This window comes from Sceloporus occidentalis, unplaced genomic scaffold (genome assembly GCF_023333645.1).
Source record: "Sceloporus occidentalis isolate IW3139 unplaced genomic scaffold, rSceOcc1.0.p SCAF_30, whole genome shotgun sequence".
Lineage (NCBI taxonomy): Eukaryota > Metazoa > Chordata > Lepidosauria > Squamata > Phrynosomatidae > Sceloporus > Sceloporus occidentalis.
In genome coordinates, this window is record NW_028317010.1 from 3,376,632 (window position 1) to 3,400,716 (window position 24,085).

Genomic DNA, 24,085 nt, shown 5'->3' on the forward strand with positions numbered 1-24,085 from the left:
CAAGCAAGAGTGGTAGACAGCCTGACCCTGACAGCCATATTTGTTATACCTCTGATGGCAGCCCTGCTTTCATTGGTTTACAAAAAAGCAATCATCCACTTGTGTTGATGAATGCTTAATGTAGGGGAGCTGTAGATCACTAGCATCTTTATGTTTTAGACTAGTGTGCCTGTAACTGTAAAAGGTACATAAAACATACTTTGTGCCTGTTACGCACTCACTCTAACACACTTACACATACACATTCATGCTAACACACACTTATCCGTACGTATACTCACTGTATCATACATATATACATACAATCTCCATTACCCTCTCTTTTACTCACTCCCTCACCTCGCCCCCAGCTTTCATCATGGCCGCTCTAATGTGCTGTGCAGGCCGCTTTGCTTTACCGCGGCGTCACGTAACATTGCGTTACGTGACCCTGCTGCATTTTTAAGCATTACTGATTAGATTTAAATCGCTGCTCATCCAGTCATTGTAACATATATTTCTTTACAAAACACTACATCATGATCTAGATACCTGGGTGTGGAAGGAAGGAAGGAAGGAAGGAAAGTATGTTCCGAGAGAGTGGGAAATAATGTGGGGAAGAAGAAGCTAATGAGGTATTATGAGAAGTCAAAAGATTGACCAAGTGCTTATGGGAACTTGCAGAAATCCTGATATATGTGAAAACCAGGATATAGTTGTATACATATTTTAAAAACTCTTCCTACCATATAAACTGACCGATGTCTTACCTCCTAAGTGTCCCTGATGAGGAAGGATAGTCCTTCGAATCCAAATCCCCCTGTCCCTCTCTTCACTCCACGGGTGTATATGATGTGTGAGAGGTTATGATAGAGTAAGCATGTTTTTAATGTAAGTGTGTGTGGGGGGGGGCTGAGGAGCCACTCAACTGTACCTGCCCCTGGGCCAGAAGGTGCCAGCCCTCCCCTGGGTATGAATGTATCATGGTGTACTTCATCCTTACCAGTGAGGTCAAACGGCCCAGCAATAAAGCAGCCATTTTTACTATATCTCTCAGGAAATGTGCGTAAAGAAAGGAACTGTATATGAAGCCAGGAGCACATAAAGTCCTGTGGGTCTAGGAACCGCTGTGAATATGTGGAATTTCAAGAAGAAAGTCAATGGCCAGAATCTCAATACTTTGAATTCATAGTCCCAAAGAAGGGGCCTCTAAGTTGTTGAAAGCTTTCTGGTTATGGATCAGTAGGGCTGTATCTATTTTTGTGGCCTGATACACCAGTATGCATTTAGTGTTCCACATTCTAGCCCGTGAGCGAGATGCACACATTGGAGCCTGTCCTGGAGAGTTCCAGCGCACCTTATTTAGACATGCTTCCTTACACCAGCACTTGCTTATTCAAGCTGTATTTTTATCCTTGATGGGAAAGTAAATGTGCACCTCATAGTTTCCTTTGAACCAACTGGAAAATCTAATCCATCACCAGTCATTATTCAAAAAAAAAAAAAAGTCTTTATGACTTGTAGGTCTTTATTATAACCATTTACAAACGGTATGTGAGAGTTTTGATGGCGAATAGTTGCAGATATATGGGATTTAAAATGAATGAATGATAAGCAAATGCTTCCTGTGATGAGAACCAGAGCTGTGAGGGTTAAACCTTGTCAGTCGTTACCTGCTATGCCTCTTGTTCGCTGCTGTGTGAAGGTAATACAGCTTTTTGTGTGTATTTGTATCCCACGAAGAACCATCTTAGATGTAGTGAAGGGGTATAACAAGAGGAACCATTTATTAGTATTTGAACCATTAAATATCAAAGGAGGGCAATAAATGGAGCAGGTATCAATTCAAATGAAGCAAGGAGGGACCATTATTCCCAAGTAGGCAAATGTAAACTCGCTCAGGGAGAGAGCCAGTTCTTTAAACAGTGGGCCTGCCTTACCCATGTTATGCTATGGGGAGGGTGACCAATCACGTTAAGTTTCTTGAGGGGGGTGCCTACAAATTCCAGCGATCTGATGCAGAACCCAGAGGAACGCTCACAAATACTCCCGCTTCCATGGTGCCCGTTCCATCACACTTCCAGTTAAGTAAAAATCCCAGGTTGTCTTGGTGTCTAAGTGCCTCATATAGTAAGTGGTGAACTAGTAGCTTTTTGACCTTCCCTGCACTGCTACAAAGAAATGAAATGACCTCAATGAATGACCTGAAACTTTTTTTGATTAATGAAGCTGCATGGTTACTAGAAAATGTGGGAACAATATGAGAGACAAGAAAAAGGAAGGCTGTTTAGGAAAATAGGTATCAGAAAGAAGACATAAATGAGGTTAGAATTAGATAAAGGATTGGTTGAAATAAAAGAAGGCCATGAAAACTGGGAAACAGAAAAGGTTGCTCTCTCTTTCTCTCTCTCTCATTGTCACATGGGTGCAGTATTTGTACAGTGCCTCTCCTCTGTGTAACTAACGCATGCACATACTAACACACCAACTTACTCTTATATCATACGCCTACACATATATACACACTCTATCTCTTTCCTCTCCCTTGCACCACTAGCCATACACCTTACATTCCAATGCCATATGCTGGCACACATTCACGCTAACACCATACGCTAACACTTACACATACGTACACACACACACACACACCATACACTTACACATACATAAATACACTGTCTCCCCATCACTCTTTCCTTGTGCAGAGCCCTGTCTTGGTTGCAGCTCTCAGTGTCCATGGGAGTTGCCACACTGAAGCTCCCTTCTACTGCTGGGTCATGTAATTATGCTGTTGGGCACCTGGGTGCTTTGTTTATCTTACTGTATCTTGATTCTGTGCTTTGAGTTTTTTATTGTAAGAATACTACTAATAAAGTTTCCTAGAATACCTTTAAATAACTATCCATTTCAAATGAGTAGGCTTATGAATAAAATTTTCATGGGAAAAAGTCTAACTGTTTATTCAAGAACAATAAAAAAATACCGGTATATAAACATTTGACAAAACTGGTTTGATTTCCATTTTGTTCATGTGAGGTGCCATTTCACACTGAAGCACGTTCACCTAGTTCAAATTACATCTGGATCATTTTGGGATTGATAAAGATACCGGATTTAATCACTCATGAGATCAAGCTACAGATAATAGGAGACACTCATCAGATGACTGGTTAGGTTGAGTTGATTCCACTAAAATATAGAGGACTTTAGGAACTTTGTTCTTGCTGTAATAGTTAAAACATTATCGTATATTAATGGTAATCACATTTCTGTCCCTCGCATGTTTAAATTCCCCATTGTACCCATTTCTACAATGTCTGCTGCAAGGTCATTTAACCTCGGCCAACCTCTAAGAAATAAAAGCTTTCTAGCATCATTATTAAACTTCTCACCCACTGAAACTTTCCTTTCTACAAAAAGAAATAATTACATGTGCAGTTATTCTTTTTTTATACTAAGAACTTGTTTCCCATAACCTTTACACTGATCTTTATCATATACAATAGTACAGAACAGGCTCTCCATACCAATCATCTTGGCATGTATCATGCATTCCAACTTGGCATAGACCATCAGTGGTGTTTTCCCATAGAGTATGGTTTAAAAACTCACTTTATTATGTGTTCTAGTCTTTGTGCTTATTGTGGCATATTTGCAATTCATTTTGTCAAAGTTTTGCTATTGTGAAATTGACATCAGGATAGCAAGTTCACCAACAAAGGCTCCCCGAACATCTGGTAAGCATTTATTAGCGCTTGTCAAGTTGTATTAAAAGTAGTGAAAAACACAATCTATATAAAACTAGACTGTAAGCTTGCGAGCTTTTGCTGTAGCAGAGAGAGTAAAGTGTAAAACGTCATTTTGCTTCTATTCACACAGGTAACACCAGGAAGTAAAGCCGCATCTGCGGATCTGTGCATTGGAGATGTGGTGGTTACCATTGATGGGCAAAATACAGATGGCATGACTCATCTGGAGGCACAAAACAAAATAAAAGGCTGCGAGGATGATTTGGTCTTAACTATAAACAGGTAACACATTGGCTTTTATATGTGTAAAACCGCAATGAGGCAGAGAACAGAGACAAAGGCACTCCCTTTGTTATCTGACTTTGTGCATGTGAGAAGCAATGGCATGCGCAGAAGTGCAGGGACTGCTATAGACTGACCACTCCGGTCATCGGGTTTCATTACCAGCGGTGACCCCAATCATGGCGATATAGGCCCATTTTTTTTAACTAGGAAGTACCAAGTAGACTGTTGGTCATCTATGCACATTCATCGGTCGTGATTGGGTTAAAGACATGGTGTTGTCTAAATATAGCAAGCTAGAACTCAATAAATAACATGTTTAATTTGTCATGCCATTGTATATATTGTATGTTTCTTATGTGTTCAGATCTTTTCTAAAATCCTATATTTAACATTTCTATACTGCAGTGTTGTACAGATTAATATATATATATATATATATATATATATATATATATATATATATACACACCCCGTATTGGCTCGGATATAGGCCACACCCTAAAAGTTTGGTGCTTTTCTAAATAGTTTTTTAATAGATATGCTGTCACTGTCCTCCCCCCCGAGATATGCTGCCACTCTGTCCTCCCCCGCCCCGAGATATGCTGCCACTCTGCCCCCCCGAGATATGCTGCCACTCTGCCCCCCCCGAGATATGCTGCCACTCTGCCCCCCCCCCCCTTACCAGAGCAGACTCCCGGGTGTCTTGCGGGGGACATCTACGCAATACGCGTATACAACTTACGGTGCCGGCACTCAGCGGATGTGCTGGCATCAGAAGTTGTATTGCGTCGATGTCCCCCGCCGGCCCCGCAAGACACCCGGGAGTCTGCTTTGGTAAGTCTTGGGGGAATTCCCGGCAAGGGAGATTGTTAAAGCACATCGTGCAGACGTGCCGGCAGCGGAGGTTGTTTACGCGCATCGCCGTAGCTGGTGAACGTCTGCGCGATACACTTAGACAATCTCCCGTGCCGGCACTCCCCCCGTGGAAAGTGCCGGCAGGGGAGGCTGTCTGAGCGCATCGGAGAGTAGGATACGGGTCCCCTGCACCGCTGCGGGGGATCTGTATCCTAACCCTGCTGCCTGCCCGGCGCCCGGAACCGCATGAATCTATGAAGTAATTAAATTTACCTCCAAGGAAAATATCAAGTGGCGCGCTAGGGGGGTTGTGTTGGCAAAAATAGTGCTGTCATCAACCAGAAATGTTCTAAATATTTTGATTCTGTTGCCAGTTTTTTGCAGTTATTTTGTAGATTATAATGTTGCATGTTTTGCTTTCCTACACTAAACCACAATGTATTCATCTTGGTTTCTCTCCCCTCTGATTTTCATTATGTTCCATTGCAAAGCCCAAATCATACGGTGTGACATGAAGGAGTCTTTCTTTTTTGGTTGTATATTTTTAAATGATTTTAACAGAATTTTCTTCCTTTTTTCCCCCAGAGCTGAATCAAAAATTTGGTCACCTCTTGTTTCCGAAGAAGGAAAAGCAAACCCATATAAAATGAATCTTGCATCTAACCCTCAGGTAAACACACACACACACACACACACACACACACACACACACACACACACACACACGTATCTATATATAATCTCAATGATTAATAATTATCCATACATTTGTTTTTTTGTAAGTTCCAATTAGATAAAACATTAAGACAGGATTGAGACATTAAACCTAACACCTAAAGTAGTTTATTTTGGTAGTAACATTCTCTGGGAAAACGAATGCTGCTACATATTACTTGAATTAGTTCAGTTGTGTTTGTGCCATTCAAAGATATAGAGATGGTGATTGAGTGAGTAGGTCAAGCCTTGGTCTCAAAACAGTTTTGGGGATGTTTCCTTAAAACTACACTAATATAATTTGTATTAGTACATCTTTACTAACTTTCACTGACAGCATTTTTACCCCAGAGCTTGCCCTTATATCAGTACCTGAGAATTCTAAGCTTAGACCTTTATCCAGTTTTGAACGGTCCATTTTCAACCACCGCTCTTTAAATCAACAAATCATTCTTCAACTCTTTCTTTCAGTTGTAAATCAGGTAGTACATTAATATCTTGGAGCATTCATCTTGTGTTTCAGTGCATTCTAATGAAGCTGTCCCACCGGTAGCTACATTAACATTTAGTAAATCTCCCCATAGGTAAATCAGGATCATTACCTATCATGACTACTAACCATTTTGGACATTAAAGTATACTTGCCATACAATTAGCTGTGGAAGCCAGTGACATTTCAGTGGCTTGCTGCGGTACATTTTCTCCTCATCTGATAATCCGTTCTGATACCTGGAGTCCCCGGGCAGACCAGTCGCTTTTCTAGATGTGAATACTAGATAATGAAGATTTATGCCTAGGGCACTTAGAGTTAGCTGCATCTTAAACTTACAATTGAAACGTTTCCCGGGGTCGATCCCATTCCGTGGATTTACACAAAAACCAGTTTTCCAACTTTCCAAATCTACTGCAAGAATTCTTCTTTTTTGTTTTTGCTGCTTGCTTTGCTCTTGTGTAATAAAGCACAAACACCACTGCCTGCCGCACTGTTCCACGTACGGTCTCGTGATGTATGGATGTTGGTGTATAAGTATGTGTGTATATCTATACTATATAAATGCACACATATACTTCTGTTGCATGTACTTCTATACTTGCCTTTGCCAGTATATAGTAAGAAAATCATAAACATATGATACTACAGCTTCACTTCTGTTTAACTTTAATTGTTCTGTCATCCTCAATGCAACACGTGATGCTTTGGTGGGTGACTGTGTGACCACCTAGCCTCTTGCCCCTAACTAGTAATTAACATACACATTAGAACACACGCACACTTATTCACTATAACACATTAAAACATACTAAAACACATACATAATAAACGCAATTCCATTTTATTGCTGTCTTGGTTAAAGTTCATCTCCTGGCTGATTTTGCAGTTTTTATCTGGACACACCTCATATACTTTGATCTGGAATAACTTCAATGTGTCTCAAAATCAATACTGTATATCTCTCAAAATAACTGATAATGCGTTAGTCTAATATTGATCCCCCTATGAAAATGACACCTCAAATGAATGAAGTATAATTTCATGGAAGGGACAATTGTGTCTCTGTATGGGTTAAAAATCAATAGTTATTGAAAAGTGCTTGAAACTGCTCTATCACTCGTCAACCTATCTCTATGACGGAGCAAATTGAAAGCATATCTGGTAATTTTCAATATATAATATTAGCAGACCTGGTTACCAGCCCTAGAACAGTGGCTTGAAGAGATGCTAGTGGCAGGGTGGATTCATTTATTGATATTTAACATATGTAACATTCAATTTAACATATCATCAGATAACAGAAGTGTTATGGAGCATGAGCGTGCACACATGTTCCATGTATATACAAAGAGAGCGATTTTAGTCTTCTGACCACGTGTTGAATTTTAGATCAGTACTATATTTCTATGTTTACTGAAAAAAATAGCATTATAGAAAACTGCACACTTCAGGCTGTATTTGAATCAGAGGTTGCTATTTTTTTTATTTCCTGTGTAGAGACCTCCTTTTGCTTTTTTATTTATTTATTTTTTATTTTATTTTTTTTAAACTATGGGTTTCTGCAAGTAAAGACTTAAATGTTATCACCCTTAAGGCAAGATTTTTGCATTTATAACCGTGAAAACTTTCAGTTCTGTCATAAAGAACATGAATGAAGCAGAAGTGATCACTTAAAAGGTTACATTCTTTGGTTATTGCCGTGAGTGTTTGTTCTTGTTCTGTTTCCGAAGAGACATGATGTCATTGCATCAGACCTGGGTGTGTTTGTGAGGATTGGGTGTGATAAGAGTGCAATAAATGGTACAAGATATAACAGGACTATTGTTTAGTGTAATCAGCAGTTTAATGTCAAAGGAATTTTTGAGATTGAGGAGCTGCCCCCTCGGGAATCCCACTGGGAATTTTAGCTTCCTTTTTTCCATCCTCTAACCTTTCACAAAGCTATTGAATTTCAGTAAGTAGTCTTAATATTTTAGTTTTTGGTTCCACGTAAATTTAAACAAGACTTTGATTAAAGAGAATCCACCATGCAACGTTTTTAGTCATTTTTAGTTTTTTACCATTGTTTCCTTTGAATAATACATTAATAGAATATTTAATTTATGGCATATTGGTTAACTCTGGGGCCTTATGTAAACCATGGAATATCACCCACTGCTCTCTGAAAGACAAATAAAGAAGTAGGGCGCTCTAACGTGGACCACAGGGTGCATCCATGCAAACTGCCCCTCGTATTGTAAATCAAGTGTAAAGGTGCAATCCCTGAGGGCCAATTTTGTGACTTACAATGGGTACGGTGGCCCCGTAGTCCTAAAATCAAGCGATATAAGCGGATATGCTCTACGACAAAGAAGTTTCTAATATTTGCCTAAATCATATATCCAATTAAAAGGCTCTTTGTCAAACTTAACAATGTTTCCATACGTTTCCAAGCAAATGGATTTATAAGCAGGTTGTATTTCTTTAATTTCGAAAAAATTTCTTGAAGTGCGGCTTTCCATTTCAGTTATTTTTTAAGTTCAGTTAAGTCCAATCATGTCAGAACACTTGATAATGGTGAGATTATTGATAATGGATTGTGTTTATACTGTTACTCTCAAGACTCTTAATTCAGCCTTTATCATAAAAAATCATAAAAATTGCTTATAGAGAGTCCTCAATATGATAGTTGCAATAATTGGTTCAAGAAAAGCAATACAATTAATGGGATGAAATACTCAAAGTCTATTGTCTAATCACATAATACATCTCCGCTATAGAGAATCATTATTGAAGTGCACACCCAAATAAAAGGTCACCAAATCAGGATAAGATATCATATAAATGTAATATCAATTGACAAATGAAGATTTACATAAAAGTTCATGTGTACCACAAAAACATTTTTTTGGGGTTGAAACTGTTACATTAAATTGGATACTGGTAATTGCGCCATTGGCATCTGTAATTAATTATATTACACGGTAAATATTAGACTTAGTGTTAGCATGATGCCCTAGCATATTATGCAGAAAAATTCAAGCAACAAATCCACACAAATTCCAGACTTTAATTTCAGCAGCAATCTGTATGTTCCAAACATTTCATTCAAGAATGTATGGTTTACTCAACTCGTGTTTAGTAATTAATACAGATAAATAATTCCTTACCAATGTGGTGACTATATATATATATATATATCCATAGTCAAGGAGTGAATAATACATAAAGGGCTCTTAAACATTTGGGGATCCATGTCCATACATATATACACATTTCTATTTAAGAGTCTCTTAATGCTGCACTGCATGACGTATGGCTGACTTGTCACTTCACGCCTGCATGTTAGAAACACGTCTGATTCTCCTTCTGGTCCCCCTTGCATGCAGGAAGTTAAACAAATAGGAAGTGCACATAATCGAAGTGCTATGCCGTTCACTGCTGCCTCCGCTTCAAGCACCTCAAAAGTCATCACTACTCAGTACAACAACCCGGCCGGCCTCTATTCCTCTGACAACATCAAGACCTTCAATAATACTTTGGAGACCAAATCCTCCCCTGGTGCCCAAGTACCGACTACACCGTAAGTATCTGAGATCCGCTTCACTGCAGGGATAGGTAGTGTGTGATATTCCGGTTACTGTATGATATACCATATGATCCATAGCCCACATCAGCAGCAATGCCATGGCCTGCTGGTTTCATCAGCTTCATGTAAAAAGTGTTTGTTCAGCTGGATCCATTAACAATAGGAAACCTAGCTTTGAGTCCATACGATATATGTGTCCATATGAACAGGGAGATTGACACATTTGGTACAGTCTTTCAGTGGCAGTGACGAAATGATCATTTGTTGCGGTTCTTGATGGTATTGCTAACATATTTTCTCTCCTAATATTTGTTCTACAGATGACCTTCCAGTGGGAAACTAACAGTGTATTTTTTTTTATTTGCCAGAGACCTGTCAAATTTCAACGTGCTTTCAGTATGACTTACCAGCCTCTAAAATCACCATCAGGCTCCATCAGGTGCTCATTCATTCCCATGATCAGGTCTTTGTTAGTAGTGATCATTCATTTAGGGGAGTATAATTGTCTACTCCCTTAAAAGAATGTTAAGCTGCACATGTCTTATAGATATATCTTTGGTGCACTATAGTGACCAATGTACTGATACATTCTGCTATCTAAATTGCTAGGTGTACATCAGATAATAACTTGGTTTATGTTATATATAAGACTTATTCACAAGAATAGTCCAGGGTAGATAGTTCTCATCATGGATGGCTTAATCCAAGATGTTCTTTCTTACAAGTTGCTCAGATCATAGGAACAGTGTTTTAGGTCGAACTTCCTCTGAGTGTTCTTTATGGAACTCTTGATGAAAAGTTTACCTTAATAAAAATGCAAAACACCTACCTTAAGAATATTAAAAACATAAGAACTGTATACAAAGAGCTCTCATTAACAAATTTATAGTTTTGTTTTTTTTTAGTTTTTAACTTTAAAAAAAACAGAAAAGGCTACAATACTGTAGATTTTAACCAAAAAAACCCAGAAAGGGCTACAGTAAATTGTTCTTCCATTTGCTATACCTATCCCATGTTAATATTTTAGGGAGAGGGTCTTACTCCCCTTTCCCGATGCAAAGTAATTAGCTTACACTTTGTAGATGTCTTACTTGAATTAAATCTAGATAGATATCTGCAGTTAAAAAAGTTTGCTTTTTGTGAAGTTAGGAAAATATGAAAATAATGTGAAAAGTGTGCAAATTGTCTAATCATCATTAATATTTCCATTTCCCTCCCTTCTGTTGCCGAAACCATCTTACCTTTAATCTCATGCTGCTCCATAGCCCTTTGTCTCCTTCCGCTATGTCTGTAGCGCCCCTCGCTTCTGTCTATAACCCTCTCCAGTCACGTACTTCTTCCTCATCATCTTTGCAAAGGAGGCACAGTACCTCCTCTATCCCAACTCAAGTACGTGTCGTTCCTGGACAGTTAAAACAAGCCGCACAGATCTGTCCCAACAGCCCTGTGGAGGTGGACATACCTGGACTCAAAGTCACGCACGTCCAATTTAACTCCCCCTTACAGCTCTATTCCCAGGAAAACATTATGGATACTTTACAAGGGCAGATCTCTTCCATTAACCCATCCTATACAAGGTAACCTTGCCTATGCATGCACATACGGGGCACGGTGCATGTAGATTGCTGGCACCATGGCGTAGCGCCTCACCATAATTTCCTTCTCCGTTTTCTTTCTAATTTTTAAAAGCAAGAAACTGTATGGCTTTTTTTAATCTGTACTCACTGTAGATTTATATTGCATCCCACAGTGAATGCACTAACATACAATATTATGAACATGTGTAACATGACCATTCTGTTTTAATACAAGATACGGCACTAATGTTTGAAAAAGAGATTAGACTGTTTATGTACATTAAGGTGCGACATCTGTTTATAACATTTTTGGCTACAGGTTACCACATGGTAAACGTAGACAACAACTGAAATGTTCTTTTTTTATTTGGTTTTCCAAGTTGCTTGGTCACGAAGACTATTGGTATATAACACAGATATGTCTGATTAAACAAGCACACAGTTTGGAGGACATTGTTTAAACACTGCTATCGGGTAGAAATCTGCATAAACCCTCTTATTGCAGAAAATGTTAATGTATGCAGTTTCCTTATGTATGTCATATACTGTCATAAATTGCAACAGTGTTAAAAGAACGATGATCGTCTTGTTAATGGAAGGTATGAATGTAAAAACCCATGTATTATCTACTATTAATTAACATCAGTTCTTAGTGTCCTCTTCAGAAAGTGCATAATGTTTTCTGTTCTTGCCTGCAAGAGAGGGCTTCCGGAAGAGACTTTTCTAGTATATCAGTTAGTGAGGCTGAGTGAGGTCACAGGAGAAAAAAATTAATGAATTTAGCGTTTTTGTAGTAAAGCAGAGGTGGGTACAAAGCTAAATCCAGCACATTTTTAGAGCATATTGTCATATTATGTATAATATATATATAATTATATATATACTGTGTGTAATTTATGTATATCCATTAGTGTTCCTTTGTGATCAGATTATGAAGCATCTATGAAAAAGTTGTGCAGTAATTGGCTAAACTTCGCTGGTCGGTTGCTAAAGGGAAGGTTAGATAGAGGTTCATCCAGTAGGGTCTGTCCACAGGTGGGATACTTGAGGAGAGAATTCTGTTTTGAAAGGGTATCCGATACCGATAAGTCATGCAGGGTTTTTTTGTTATGTTGGTACCGAGGTCTAAGTCGATATTCAATACTATTGGCAGAATCAAAGAAAAAACTTAAAATCCATGATGTTGAGATCATTAAGGAAACATCGTTTTTTGTTTAATACAAACAAATAAAAAAGTGAATATGTGATATTTTTACTGAAAGAGGAATGTATTTACAGAGCCCGGAGTTGAACGCTCCAACTCTTTGATATCATTATGCATTCTGGAAGCCTGACCCTATGCATAGTTACTGTGGGAGATTTCCTAAAGGCAACTTATATACATAACTATGCATTATGGAGGGTCAACCTTGTGATCCGTAAAAGAGAAACTCTTCCTTTCATAAGGTATAAAGATCAGAGAACTGAAAAGTTATCCTCTCCTTCAAACTCCCAGTTAAGTGAACTCACCCCACAGTCTTTATGCAATACAATAAGGAGTTGAAAGATCATGTATGTACGTGTTGTGAATGTATTGTACCCTGCAATAATGTTACGTATCGATACGGGATTGCTAGCTTGCTTACATTGAAATGTTATCAATTGTAGTCTTCTCGTGTTGTCAGAATGCTTAGGAAATATTCTTAGGCTGGCAAACGTATGCATAAAAGTGTGCGGTATATGCTTTCATGTGTGTGCCCTGTTTGTATTGCAATGCGATGGCGAGTATTATCTTCCTTACTGTCTCAATTTTCTGCTCTGCATTACTGCTGTGAAGCGCGAGTCTGTAGATATTTTCCATGATTGATTAAGTATAAATATAAATTAACAAAATAACCAGAGGGTACAAAATCCTAAGTGGCAATGACTTCACTGTACTGACAGTATACACATTATGTATGATAGCCCATAACAAACAACTGGCTGTCCAGTGAATCAAATAAATCCTCACTTATACATGTAAATATTTCATGGGCTCCTGCAAAGTATTGGTCACCTGAGTAACAACCGAGGGTCATCACCGAGGTTTCACCCAGATAACCAGTAAACAGGAAAACGGATGCGAGGAGGCCAGCAGGAAAAACATGGATAACTCATGGAAAAATCTACAACTCCTTTCCATCACCATATTTTGATGGCGGATGTCAATTTCCATTGCTGCATTTCGGAAAGGACCATTGGCAAAATGTAAATATATACAAAACTGAATGACATAATTGGTCTGTTTGCACCATACAACTGATAAGTCAATGCTTTTGAGGTTTTTTTTTCCAATAAAAAAGCTTAAAAAGGTTAATGAAAAATCCTTAAATATGCTATAGCCATTGATAATAAAGCTGTTATAAATTGGGCCTAAAATAAGGTCTGAATCGTGTATATGCTGGCCCGCCTAGATCTCCTGAAGTTGCAGCAATGAGAAAAAAGCATTCCTGTCATTTTTCTGTTTTTCTCGGTGCGTTCAATGCTCAAACCTAGTAAAAGTTTGAATATAGTTATTAGTCATACTTTTGGCTGAAAAGATAGAGCGAAACCCTTAGGTGATGAGAAATGTTTCCACCGTGACACCGTGTTGTCTCGTTCATGGGACATGCTACCATGTGAACACTTCTAGAACCAATTAAATTAACAATAGAAACTGACCACTTTTTTGAAATGTTTTGTGTTTATTTGGGTATAAAAAGCTTTATTTGAGCAATAAACTGTATTAACAGTCTGGCAGTTCTCTGAGAAATTGTGACATTATTTTTTTTCCAGCAAAGAAACTAATAAAATATTACCCGACTAATTATATTGAACTTGTTGAAGAGCGTCTCACAACCTACAGGATAGGTTGTAATGTGTGTTTTCTTACATATAAATACATTGTGTATTATGCATGGTTTCATGGAGTCAAAATTGAACTCCATGTGCCTGGTATTATTTCCACATATTCCGAATCTGGCCTCATGTCTGGATGGCTGATCCCCATTTACCTTTTGTTCTATACAGTGTGGAGCGACCACAGCCAACGAATACTCGAGTCATTGATTCAGAGGTCTACAAGATGCTTCAGGAAAACCAGGAATCGGATGAGCCGCCAAGACAGTCAACTTCTTTCCTAGTGTTGCAGGAGATTTTGGAGACGGAAGAGAAAGGCAAGTAACGAGTATACCGTGGGTGTGATATGTAAATCCTTGTTGTGTCTATCAGGGATTCAGGTCAAAATGAGAGCTTAGATAAAAAAAGACTTGGACAACTATGAATGTATCTTTGTGCCATCCAGCTGAACCATTTCTTACTGAATACTTTTGTGCTGCAAATCTATATTAAAAACTGCCCCCTGTAAACAAATACTTATTGTTGTCATTCTCAGATGTTGACTTAATTAGCTCCTAATGGTGGATTTATGCCCTTATGGGTTATATTTTCTTTTATATATAATTTTTAATGTATATTGGGTAGTAGATAGTGTGGTGGGGGTTAGTTAGTGAGGAATTAGATAGGGTTAGGTAGGGGGTTTCAAAAAATAGAATAACAAATAGAAATTTTAACATTTAAAAAAAACGGTAAACATGATTTTTAAATCATATTTCATTTCAATTGAATTTCATTAAAAAAAAATATATACCGGTATATATTTGTGTGGGTATGCTAAATAAGAGAGGGAAATTACAGTTAAGGAAAAACATGGCAAAAACGGGAACATTTCTCTGGCCCAATGGTCCGTATGGTGGTGTTAATGACACATCTAGGTATTTCCCAGGCACTCTGTATTACGTGTACAATATCCCTAATTACGGTATATTTGCACAATGGCATGGTGACTGTTACTTTGTTGGATTGTTGCTACACTATGTTGCAATCATGAATAGATATTTAAACAACAAAACGGTTTTCCTAGAATGTAATTAAGGCTGGGAAAGTGGCAGATATAAACATCCTTTTCTAATTATAATTATTGGGGAATTTATGTTCATTCCAGTTTGAGACAGGAATACATACAGACATTTGATAAAACACACATGGTGAGCTTAGTTGGCTTCTAGGAGTTTCCCAAATGCTCTGAAACTCAGGCCAAAGGTGAACTAATAAGTATCAGCAGATATATGTTCCAATTAATATATGAGCGCAAAAAAGAAAATATGTTCGTTTGGTTGGTGAGGGGTTCAGACTTTAGAGGCTCCTTAGATAAGCCATTGTCCAAGATGAATTCAGAAACCAAAATACACATTTCTTGAACAATTCCAGCTTCTTAAAAGGGAAACGCCAGTTATCATCCACACTATAATGCCTAATAGCGGTGTGGTCGATTTAAATTGTGGCTGGTTCTTTTTGCAAATCCCCCTCATCTCACGTATTTTGTTTGCAAGAAATGAGTTCTGTGGATAACATCTCCCTGCACATGATATACAGCACTTACCTCCAGTCGGCTCCATTACTGGCTCGTTGAATATGGCATGCAAGGGTCTGTTCAGACCACCAAGTAGTCCCATTGTTTTTAATAGAAGCACTTTACTGCCACTGATTGGATGATTGAAACAACCAATCAGTGGCAAGAAATATCAGACCAGGGGGAGGTGTGCAGCTGCAGCATCAGGGCTACAACTTCTTAGACAAAGTACATAAGTACCAAGAGTATATTAATGTGAAAGATTCTGTAATGGGAGTGGCAGAGACATTACTGTCCCTAAAAGCAAAATGTAATGTAAAGGCATCCCATACCGTCAGTGTTTGGTGCCCGGCTTAGCTTTAGTATTATAAATTGTGTTTTTTCTCTAGGGACATGGACATTCAGGGATGTAAATTTAAATGGCTCAGTAATATAACATAATAAAACATATTAGGTCAACAACATGCCCGGTGCAAAGGGGCAAACCTAGTCCAAGCAAAAAGCATGGGAAAGCTTGGGTAGCGACCCAGGATTTTAAATGCAGTTCAGGGAAAATTGTCCTACTGCCAGCCCTCCCCTGGGTGAGTTACTGGGAGCCAAGTAAGCACAAGTGCAGCTTTGAAACCCCTTTTTGAAGATCTACGGATGTCTGTGTTTTCTAAGCCCTTAATAATTCACTGTGTTGGCAACCTGGAGCTCCCTCTTCCAGGGAGGCGGCTTCACATACAGGCAGGGCTATCTGCATGTCAGGTCTAGCCCCAGACCGGCTTCAATGGGTGAAGTGTGGGAGAGAAGTGGTCCGGGAGAGGACATGGGCAAACACCGCTCCCCTGCCCAAAGAAACCCATTCCTCATTATTTCCCCCATGTACTAAACTAAATAATACATAAATCTGTAAGCAGTGCAATATATATATATATGCATTGTATCATACATACAATTTCAATTTTTGTAAAACCTAAATATCTAATGATTTTATACATTTGTTTCATAAACAGTTTTTGGTTTTAAGTAACAGTATAATTAAAAAGATACACATTTTGGTTTTGTTCCTGTGACCAGATTTTGAGGGAACAGATGTGTTTTCAGATACTGCAAAGGGTCACTTTATAGATCCAGGTAAGACGTGTTACATAGTCCGTGGCTCGAGCACAATGCCACGGACGCTGCATCCGCTCGTCACAGCTGTCACCGCGTGCTCTCGTCCTGCTGTTAATTGCATGTTCTCCCATTAAAATGGGCAGGTCTTCCGGTTCGCTGGTTGCCAAAACAGTCCTCAAGGCATCATCTCGCTACTGGAATGCTTTGGAATGTGGCAGTTATTAAATTCTGCACGGGTGATGTGCCTTGAGGACTGGGTGATAACCATTCCTTTAGTTTACATTATCAACTGACAGGAATACAAAGGCTGCATGTATCCTTTAAACATGTGTTCATCAAATTTAAATTAATACAGGATTAACTCTTGAGAAAAATGATGTATTGAATGAATCTGTACTTGAAGAATAACAAATCTCCAAATGAAATTCTGGTAGTTTTAATATAATAATTATAATGTCAACAATGCCAAAACATGACAGTCTATTTATTTGACTTTGTAAGAGACCTAGTTAGTATATCGCTGAGCATGAGTAATGGGCACACCTGTGAAAAAGCAGCAATATCTTTAAAACATGCACGCTTTAAGCTGAGACAGGATGCATTGCAAGACAATTGTTACATTCGGGTATCTCTTGATTCCAGGAATACCAAACTATCGCTGTTTCTTTTCTAAGTTTTCGTTTATGCTACTAACTCTTTCAGGTGAAAAACCATCTGGGTTCCGGAGTGTCAGAGCTCCCACCAGTAAAGTGGCTGCCTCCGTGGGTAGTGGACAGAAGCTACCAATCTGTGATCAATGCGGATCTGGCATTGTGTAAGTAACAACTTCTACAAACACATATAGAAATGATGGTGAAAATATCACTCTTATTATGTCATTAAAGCATCTTGATGTCATAAAAAAAATTGTTCCCCAGTTTTGCCTGGTTTAGTACATTTGACTCATCAACTTTGTGGGCCGTGGAAGTTTTATTCCACAAGAACGTATTTCCGTTTGTACGCCAGCGTGCAGGGGCTTTATTTAATCAAACACTTTTTTTAATCCCAATTGAAACCGGGAGGCTAAGGAGTTAGGATTCCCTACGTTTTATTTCTTTGCTGTGTTTATTGGAAGTTTCACATGTTCGCTTTGACAATGTGAGTCCTCTGGAAGTATGGTGGACAGGGCCGGCCCTACAATGGAGCCGACTGGGGCAATTGCCCCAGGCGGCACTTCACCGCCCCAAGCGGTTTTTTTTTGAAGCGGAGGAGAGAGAGAGGGGCACCGAGTGGTTTCCGCTTACCCGCTCGGCGCCCCTCTCTCTCTCCTCTGCGGCGAGTTTCCCTGTTCGGTCTCTGTGCCGGCTTGTAATGCAGAACGCCGGAAGTGACGTGAATTTCCGGCGCTCAGCATTACAAGCCGGCACCGTGGCAGCACAGGGAGACTCGCCGCAGGTAAGTACCGGTGGGTGGGTAGGTAATGACGGCCCCCCCCCCCCGGCGTCGGCGGGGGGCGGCATTTTAAACTTCACCCCAGGCGGCGTTAAGTCTTCGGCCGGCCCTGATGGTGGACAAGCAGGACACATCCCGCTCTGTCCTGAGCTCCTTTTCAATGTGAAATAGCAGCCATGCTGAGCTCGAGTTACATCTTTTCATTGTTTTGCTGTTACGGTTGCAACTTCAAACTTTGGAAGTCCGTAAGATTTCACTATAATAAGCTTGAACACGGAGAGAACTAATACAGAACCATTTTCTTTCATTTATATCTTGAATTGGGCTTTGTGTAGGAAGCACTATTTGTCTATTTACTGAAGATGCTGTTGTGTAGCTAAGCATGATGCAGTTGTGCCCCCAATTTACTTGACAGACACCCTAACTCGTTATCATACTGCTTAATTCTTAATCACCCCGACAGACTTTTTTGACTTTGCATTATCATGTGGGGGATGTTGCTAAACATAAAATCGGTTTCCTTTTAGCTGTAGAGTTAAATTTGTTTTTCAATTATAACCGTGTTTTGTTTTTATATTCTGTTTCTTTAAATATTGTGTTTTATAGGGTTTGAAGCAAAAGCCCTATTTTCTCCTGGGTACCGTAAATGAGAAATAGGGAAACGCGAAGGGAAATTACTACGGTCCTGTAAAAACGCACATTCCTATAGAATTTCACTGTGTATGCGATGTGTTAAGACTTTTCTTGAATACTTTAAACATTGAAGGTTTTCTTATTTCTTTTAGGGGAGCATTTGTGAAGATTCGCGACAAGCCCCGTCACCCTGAATGCTACGTGTGTACCGACTGCGGGATGAATCTCAAGCAGAAGGGCCACTTTTTTGTGGAGGACCAAATGTATTGTGAAAAGCATGCCCGAGAGCGAGTGACTCCACCTGAGGGATATGAGGTGGTAACAGTCTTCCCAAAATAAACCATTTCTTTATATCTTCTACACTGATGTATCAAAAAAAATGACATTTTTGTACCCATTTTTATGCTGAGCATGTCTTCTGTTTACCCAAAACATGATTTAACTTCTGTTCTCAGCCAACGCTTTCTAGGAAAATTATCTGTGGAATTTTTCTTTAAGATCACTTAAAATCAACATCTATGATGTTTTTCATCTTTGCATTTGTTGATATTCAATACAGAAAAGAACATTTATTATACAAAATTCAATGGCGTCTTCATACATTAAAAAAAATAAAAAAATTTAGTTTCATGGAAATCATACAAAGTGGAGTTCAACAACATTTAGAGAGCTACACTGATTACTCGTTACAGGGGCTAATACTGTGTGGGGTGTCCTACCCACAGCAAAATCAAGAATATGGGCTATAATGACTCAGAATAGTTATCTAATTTTCACATTCATAATGTGAAAAATCACAATACTAGTTTACAAAAGTCCCATTTTAGTAAAGTCCCATTTACTAAGTTAGTCATGCAAAACAATTTCTCACCGTTGAGATCAATTGATTTATTAAATTGTACCTGAAAATGTGAGCTAGAACACCGTTTCAACTTGCAAATTTCACCTTTTGTTGTCCAAGCCCCCCAGCCAGTATGTGGCAGAGCAATTAGTTAAATACACCCCTTGTCTTGACAATCTCTGTGATGTAGGACATTGGGTGTTTACAGTAACTCTACAAGGGCAGAGAAGGTTCAAAATGTATCCCTTTAAACTTATTCTCCACCATTACATTATAACAACCCCTATATCCCCCATCTATAGTATGGTAGCTGGGGTGGGGGAAAACATTCTATGTCCGCAAGAAGACATTGAAAATGCTTGTCCACCAAAAAAAAAAAAGCAAAAAACTTTATGGCATACAGGAAAGATGGCATTATAATAAAATGAGGGGTTAACAAAGTGTAGGTCCAAAAGGTGCCAGACAAATGGGGGAAAACTTACCTGCTGGCTTTTATCCATGTGACCTTTTCTACTTATTTATAGCTTTCAAATAAGTTCTCACTTCAATTAACTAAGGTATTGTATTTACATACTATGCTGGTTGTTTTTTATAAAGGTGCAATGTGCACCTTGTTGGTCTGTTTTGTTTACTTAACAAAAACATAGCCCATGGTTTAAATGATGTATGGCCTTCATAACTGCATATTCACTGATGCTTCTTGTGGAATTTAGGCAAGAGTGTAAATACTTGTTTTAAATGAAGGTTTCAGAAAGCCCATGAAAAATGTTGAAGTTGGAATACACTTGTCTTAATGCCTTCACACCATCATAATGATGTATAATTCTGTTACATACATCAGGTGGTGCAGGCATCGACCCAGAGACATCATGCTTTTATTTGAGAAAATGAATGCTTAGTGTATCCAAGATGAAAAGTTACCATTTGTAGAACACCTGGTAGAATGTGTTAATAAAGCCAAGATCTTTCTACAGGTAACCACTGGCAAAAACAATTGGTTGAGGAAGGGGACTCTGTGCCACTGTGGAGGTAATAAGAGTACAATAAGAGTACACACTGACATATACCGGAGTTAGACTTCTGTCTCATTGAACTCCTTTGGCTGCTTCTTCTGCAACAAGAAAGCATTAGTATGTACATGTTCAGTGGCACTCTAATTGGATAAAAGCAACAATTAACTAGACACTAGCAAATTATGATACAGTATACTTGTAATTGGCTGCACCTGCACCCTTTGATTTCAGTGGACCCCAGCTCTCATTTACTAAAATGTAATCCCTGCTTTCAGTAAATGTAGCTGAGGGAGACATTGAATAAGAACACAGTTCTTATACAACAATATCTTAAGATAGTCTTAAAGTTGGAGTACATCCTACCTAAATCCCATCATCCACCATTTGGTTATTGTATTCTTCAGCAAGTGCGTTGTATTGTACTCTTCTGCAAGCTGAAACTCTGCCCAGTTATTTCAGACATCTTGGATTTGGGATGCCCCATTAAATAATTTTTAGGTTTTTGTTTTCTTTAAGACACTAAATATAATGGTGCAGGATGTGGAAATCAAAGAGGAACTATTTGTAGTTTTACCTACTACAGGTCTCTACAAACTCTGTGGCCTACTCTGTAAATAGAGTTTGAGCTTGAGTTCACCATTTACCACAGATAGCTTCGCTGGCCCTATATATAATGCACTGAAATTTCGGCAAGGTACCCTCAAACGCTGAATTATGCAGCAGAGTGCAGTAAAGGTAGGAATGGTAGCCTTGAGTCTTGTCCAAGAGTTTTGTTTCCTTTGTTTGGGAAAACACTTCTCTCAGATTCCCAACAAGAGATGGAATCCATAAACTGAAAGAGCTTAATCTGAACATTAAACGTGTAAATAACAGATTATTTCAAATGTGACAGTTCTAATTTATAGCAAGAGCATAATATACCGATTCACTTACCCACTTAACTGCAACCAACTCTTAAGATTTAAATAAATTCCTTATCAGCCGGCTTCTTGTCTAACTTGGAGTGACTAACTTTAGAGTCTCATATTATTCTGTTATTCAATAAAGACTTGGAGTTTTATATGAGAAAAGAAAATGTGGTGGTAGACAGTCAGTAGTCAGGCTAAAAATGACTACTGTCTGCATATTTAACCCCTTAATGACAATTGCCGGTTCTGGCACGGCACGGAAAAACAAGTCGATTATGACAAATGACGTGCCAGAACCGGCACGCCTTTAAACGGGTTCAGAAAGCGATCTACGTTCGCTTTCTGCACCCAAACGGCGTTGCTGTAATGCCTCGACCTCGAGGCATTCAGCAACGCCACGATTGGCACCAGGGGCCATCTCTGGCCCCTCCCCGGGGCGTCAACAACCGCCATACATTGTATGGCGGCGGACGCCCGTTTTAAAAGCGTTTAGGAGGCAATCAACGATCACCTCCTAAACTTAAATGGTGTCGCTGGAATGCCTCGATCAGGAGGCATCCAGCGACACCAAACACTTACCTTTGGATGGACTGTGACCGCTCCGGAGAGCGGTCACAGCCGCAGCTGCCGGTGATCTTCGCCATCTGCAAGCTTTCTAATCACAGTGTGATTAGTAAAAATAATAAAAATAATAATTAGAAAAATAGTAAAAAAAAAACCAGTAAAATGTAAAAATTTCCCTCTGTCACTATCAGGGGAACCTTCAAGTTGAAAAAAATATATTTTTTTTAAAAAAAGGCAAAAAAAAAATAAAATTTTTGTGAGCAAGTCCTAAAATTAGCACATTAGCTTAAAACAATTCTCGCATGGAAAGAGTTAATACTGGCATATTAAAATGTATGATTTGATGGGGTAAATTGAATTGGCCGGGTTCAACAATGTCCCAAATAACACGGGGGGGGGGGGGGTGAAGGATGGCCACACATCTAATTTCCAATTACAAAAATGCACACGTACCAAGTGTGGCCTTTTAGTTCCCCCAAAAAAATGACAAACCCATGCATGTGGGGTATCACTGCGCTCAGGAGATGTTGCTGAAAACATATTGGGGTGTCATGTGACAGCGGCATAAACCAGGAGCTGTAAATTCATACATAAAGTAGGTGTGTGTGGGAAAAATACACACACAAAAATATTACTGCAAACTTTGAAAAAATTCTGGTGGTAAAATGTGTGCATGCAAAGAGTTAAAATACCAGCATTTAAAATACCCTGGGGTGTCTAGTCTTCAAAAATATATGGCTTTATTGGCCACACTGAAATGGCCCGGCTCAAAGATGTACCAAATAGGGCATGGGCAGTGGATCCCCAAATGCCAAAGTTCAACATTGAAAAATGCGCATGTCCCAAATGTGGCCCTTTTGCCCCCAAACAGCCAGGCAAAATCATTCATGTGAGGTATCGCTGTACTCAGGAGATGTTGCTGAACACATATTGGGGTGTTTTATGATAGTGACATATACCAGAACCTTTTAATTCATACCTGAAGTAAAATGTGTATAGAAAAACAAATGCAAAAAAAATTACTACCATAAAGTTTGACAAAGGCTGATGGTAGAATTAGTGCTTGGAAAGGGTTAAAATACTAGCATTTGGAATACCCTGGGCTGTCTAGTTTTCAAAAATATATGACTTGATGGGGTAAATTGCATTGGCCGGCTTCAAAGATACCCGAAATGGCACACGGGGTGAAGAATTACCAGATTTGGAAAAAATGGCTTTGAAATAGCAAAACGCTACCTGTACTTTTTGCCCCATAATGTGTAGAAAAAAGCAAAAAAAACATTGAGTATTTCTAAACTCAGGACAAATAGTAGAATCTATTTAGCAGGTTTTTTCATTACCTTTTATAGATGAGTAAAAGATTTTAACTAAAAGTTAGAAACAGTCATTTTTTCCTAAATTTTTCACCATATTTTATACTTTTTTTAATAGTAAATAATATGATACAATCAAAACAATGTCATCTAAAGAAAGCCCTTCTTGTCCTGAAAAAAATATCTAATGTGTGTGGGTTCAGTAAACGGGAAAGAAGAAAATTACAGCTAAACACGAGCAGCGCAGAAATGTTAAAACGGCCATTGTCACGAAGGGTACAAAAAGTAAAATCAGCCTTTGTCACGAAGGGGTTAAACAACAAGATCGTGTATATTTTTTCAGCAACCTCTGCATAAGAAGCGCATTACCTTTGAATATGCAATTAACTTTTATTTAAACATTTTTCAATATAGCTATTAAGATTAAAAACTTACAAAACATACAAAAATGTCAGACTTCCACAGGAAGTTTTTTCTCGACAGTAGACTTGCATTCAAGTAACAAAAGTGCAGCAAAATAAAAGCATGAGAATATCTCAAGTTACCATCTAGTACTCCAAAACATTTTGAAAATAAAGCTACTTGTTTTAACAGAACGCCATTTCCAAAGCCAAAGTGTGGAGGGGAGGCGAATGCTTCTTCCAAAGCAG

The 24,085-nt window shown here is 38.8% G+C and overlaps 1 protein-coding gene across 1 annotated transcript in view; it reads left to right on the plus strand.

Moving 5' to 3' along the window:
• Positions 1-19,135, plus strand: part of LOC149298911 (PDZ and LIM domain protein 1-like) — a 28,655-nt gene extending 9,520 nt beyond the window's left edge. Inside the window, exons 2-7 of the mRNA XM_089486923.1 lie at positions 3,862-4,013; positions 5,457-5,541; positions 9,447-9,640; positions 14,251-14,396; positions 17,435-17,546; positions 18,949-19,135. Of these exons, the coding sequence (XP_089343049.1) occupies positions 3,862-4,013; positions 5,457-5,541; positions 9,447-9,640; positions 14,251-14,396; positions 17,435-17,546; positions 18,949-19,135 (876 nt within the window). The remainder of the gene's footprint in view (positions 1-3,861; positions 4,014-5,456; positions 5,542-9,446; positions 9,641-14,250; positions 14,397-17,434; positions 17,547-18,948) is intronic.
• The last annotated feature ends 4,950 nt before the right edge of the window (positions 19,136-24,085 follow it).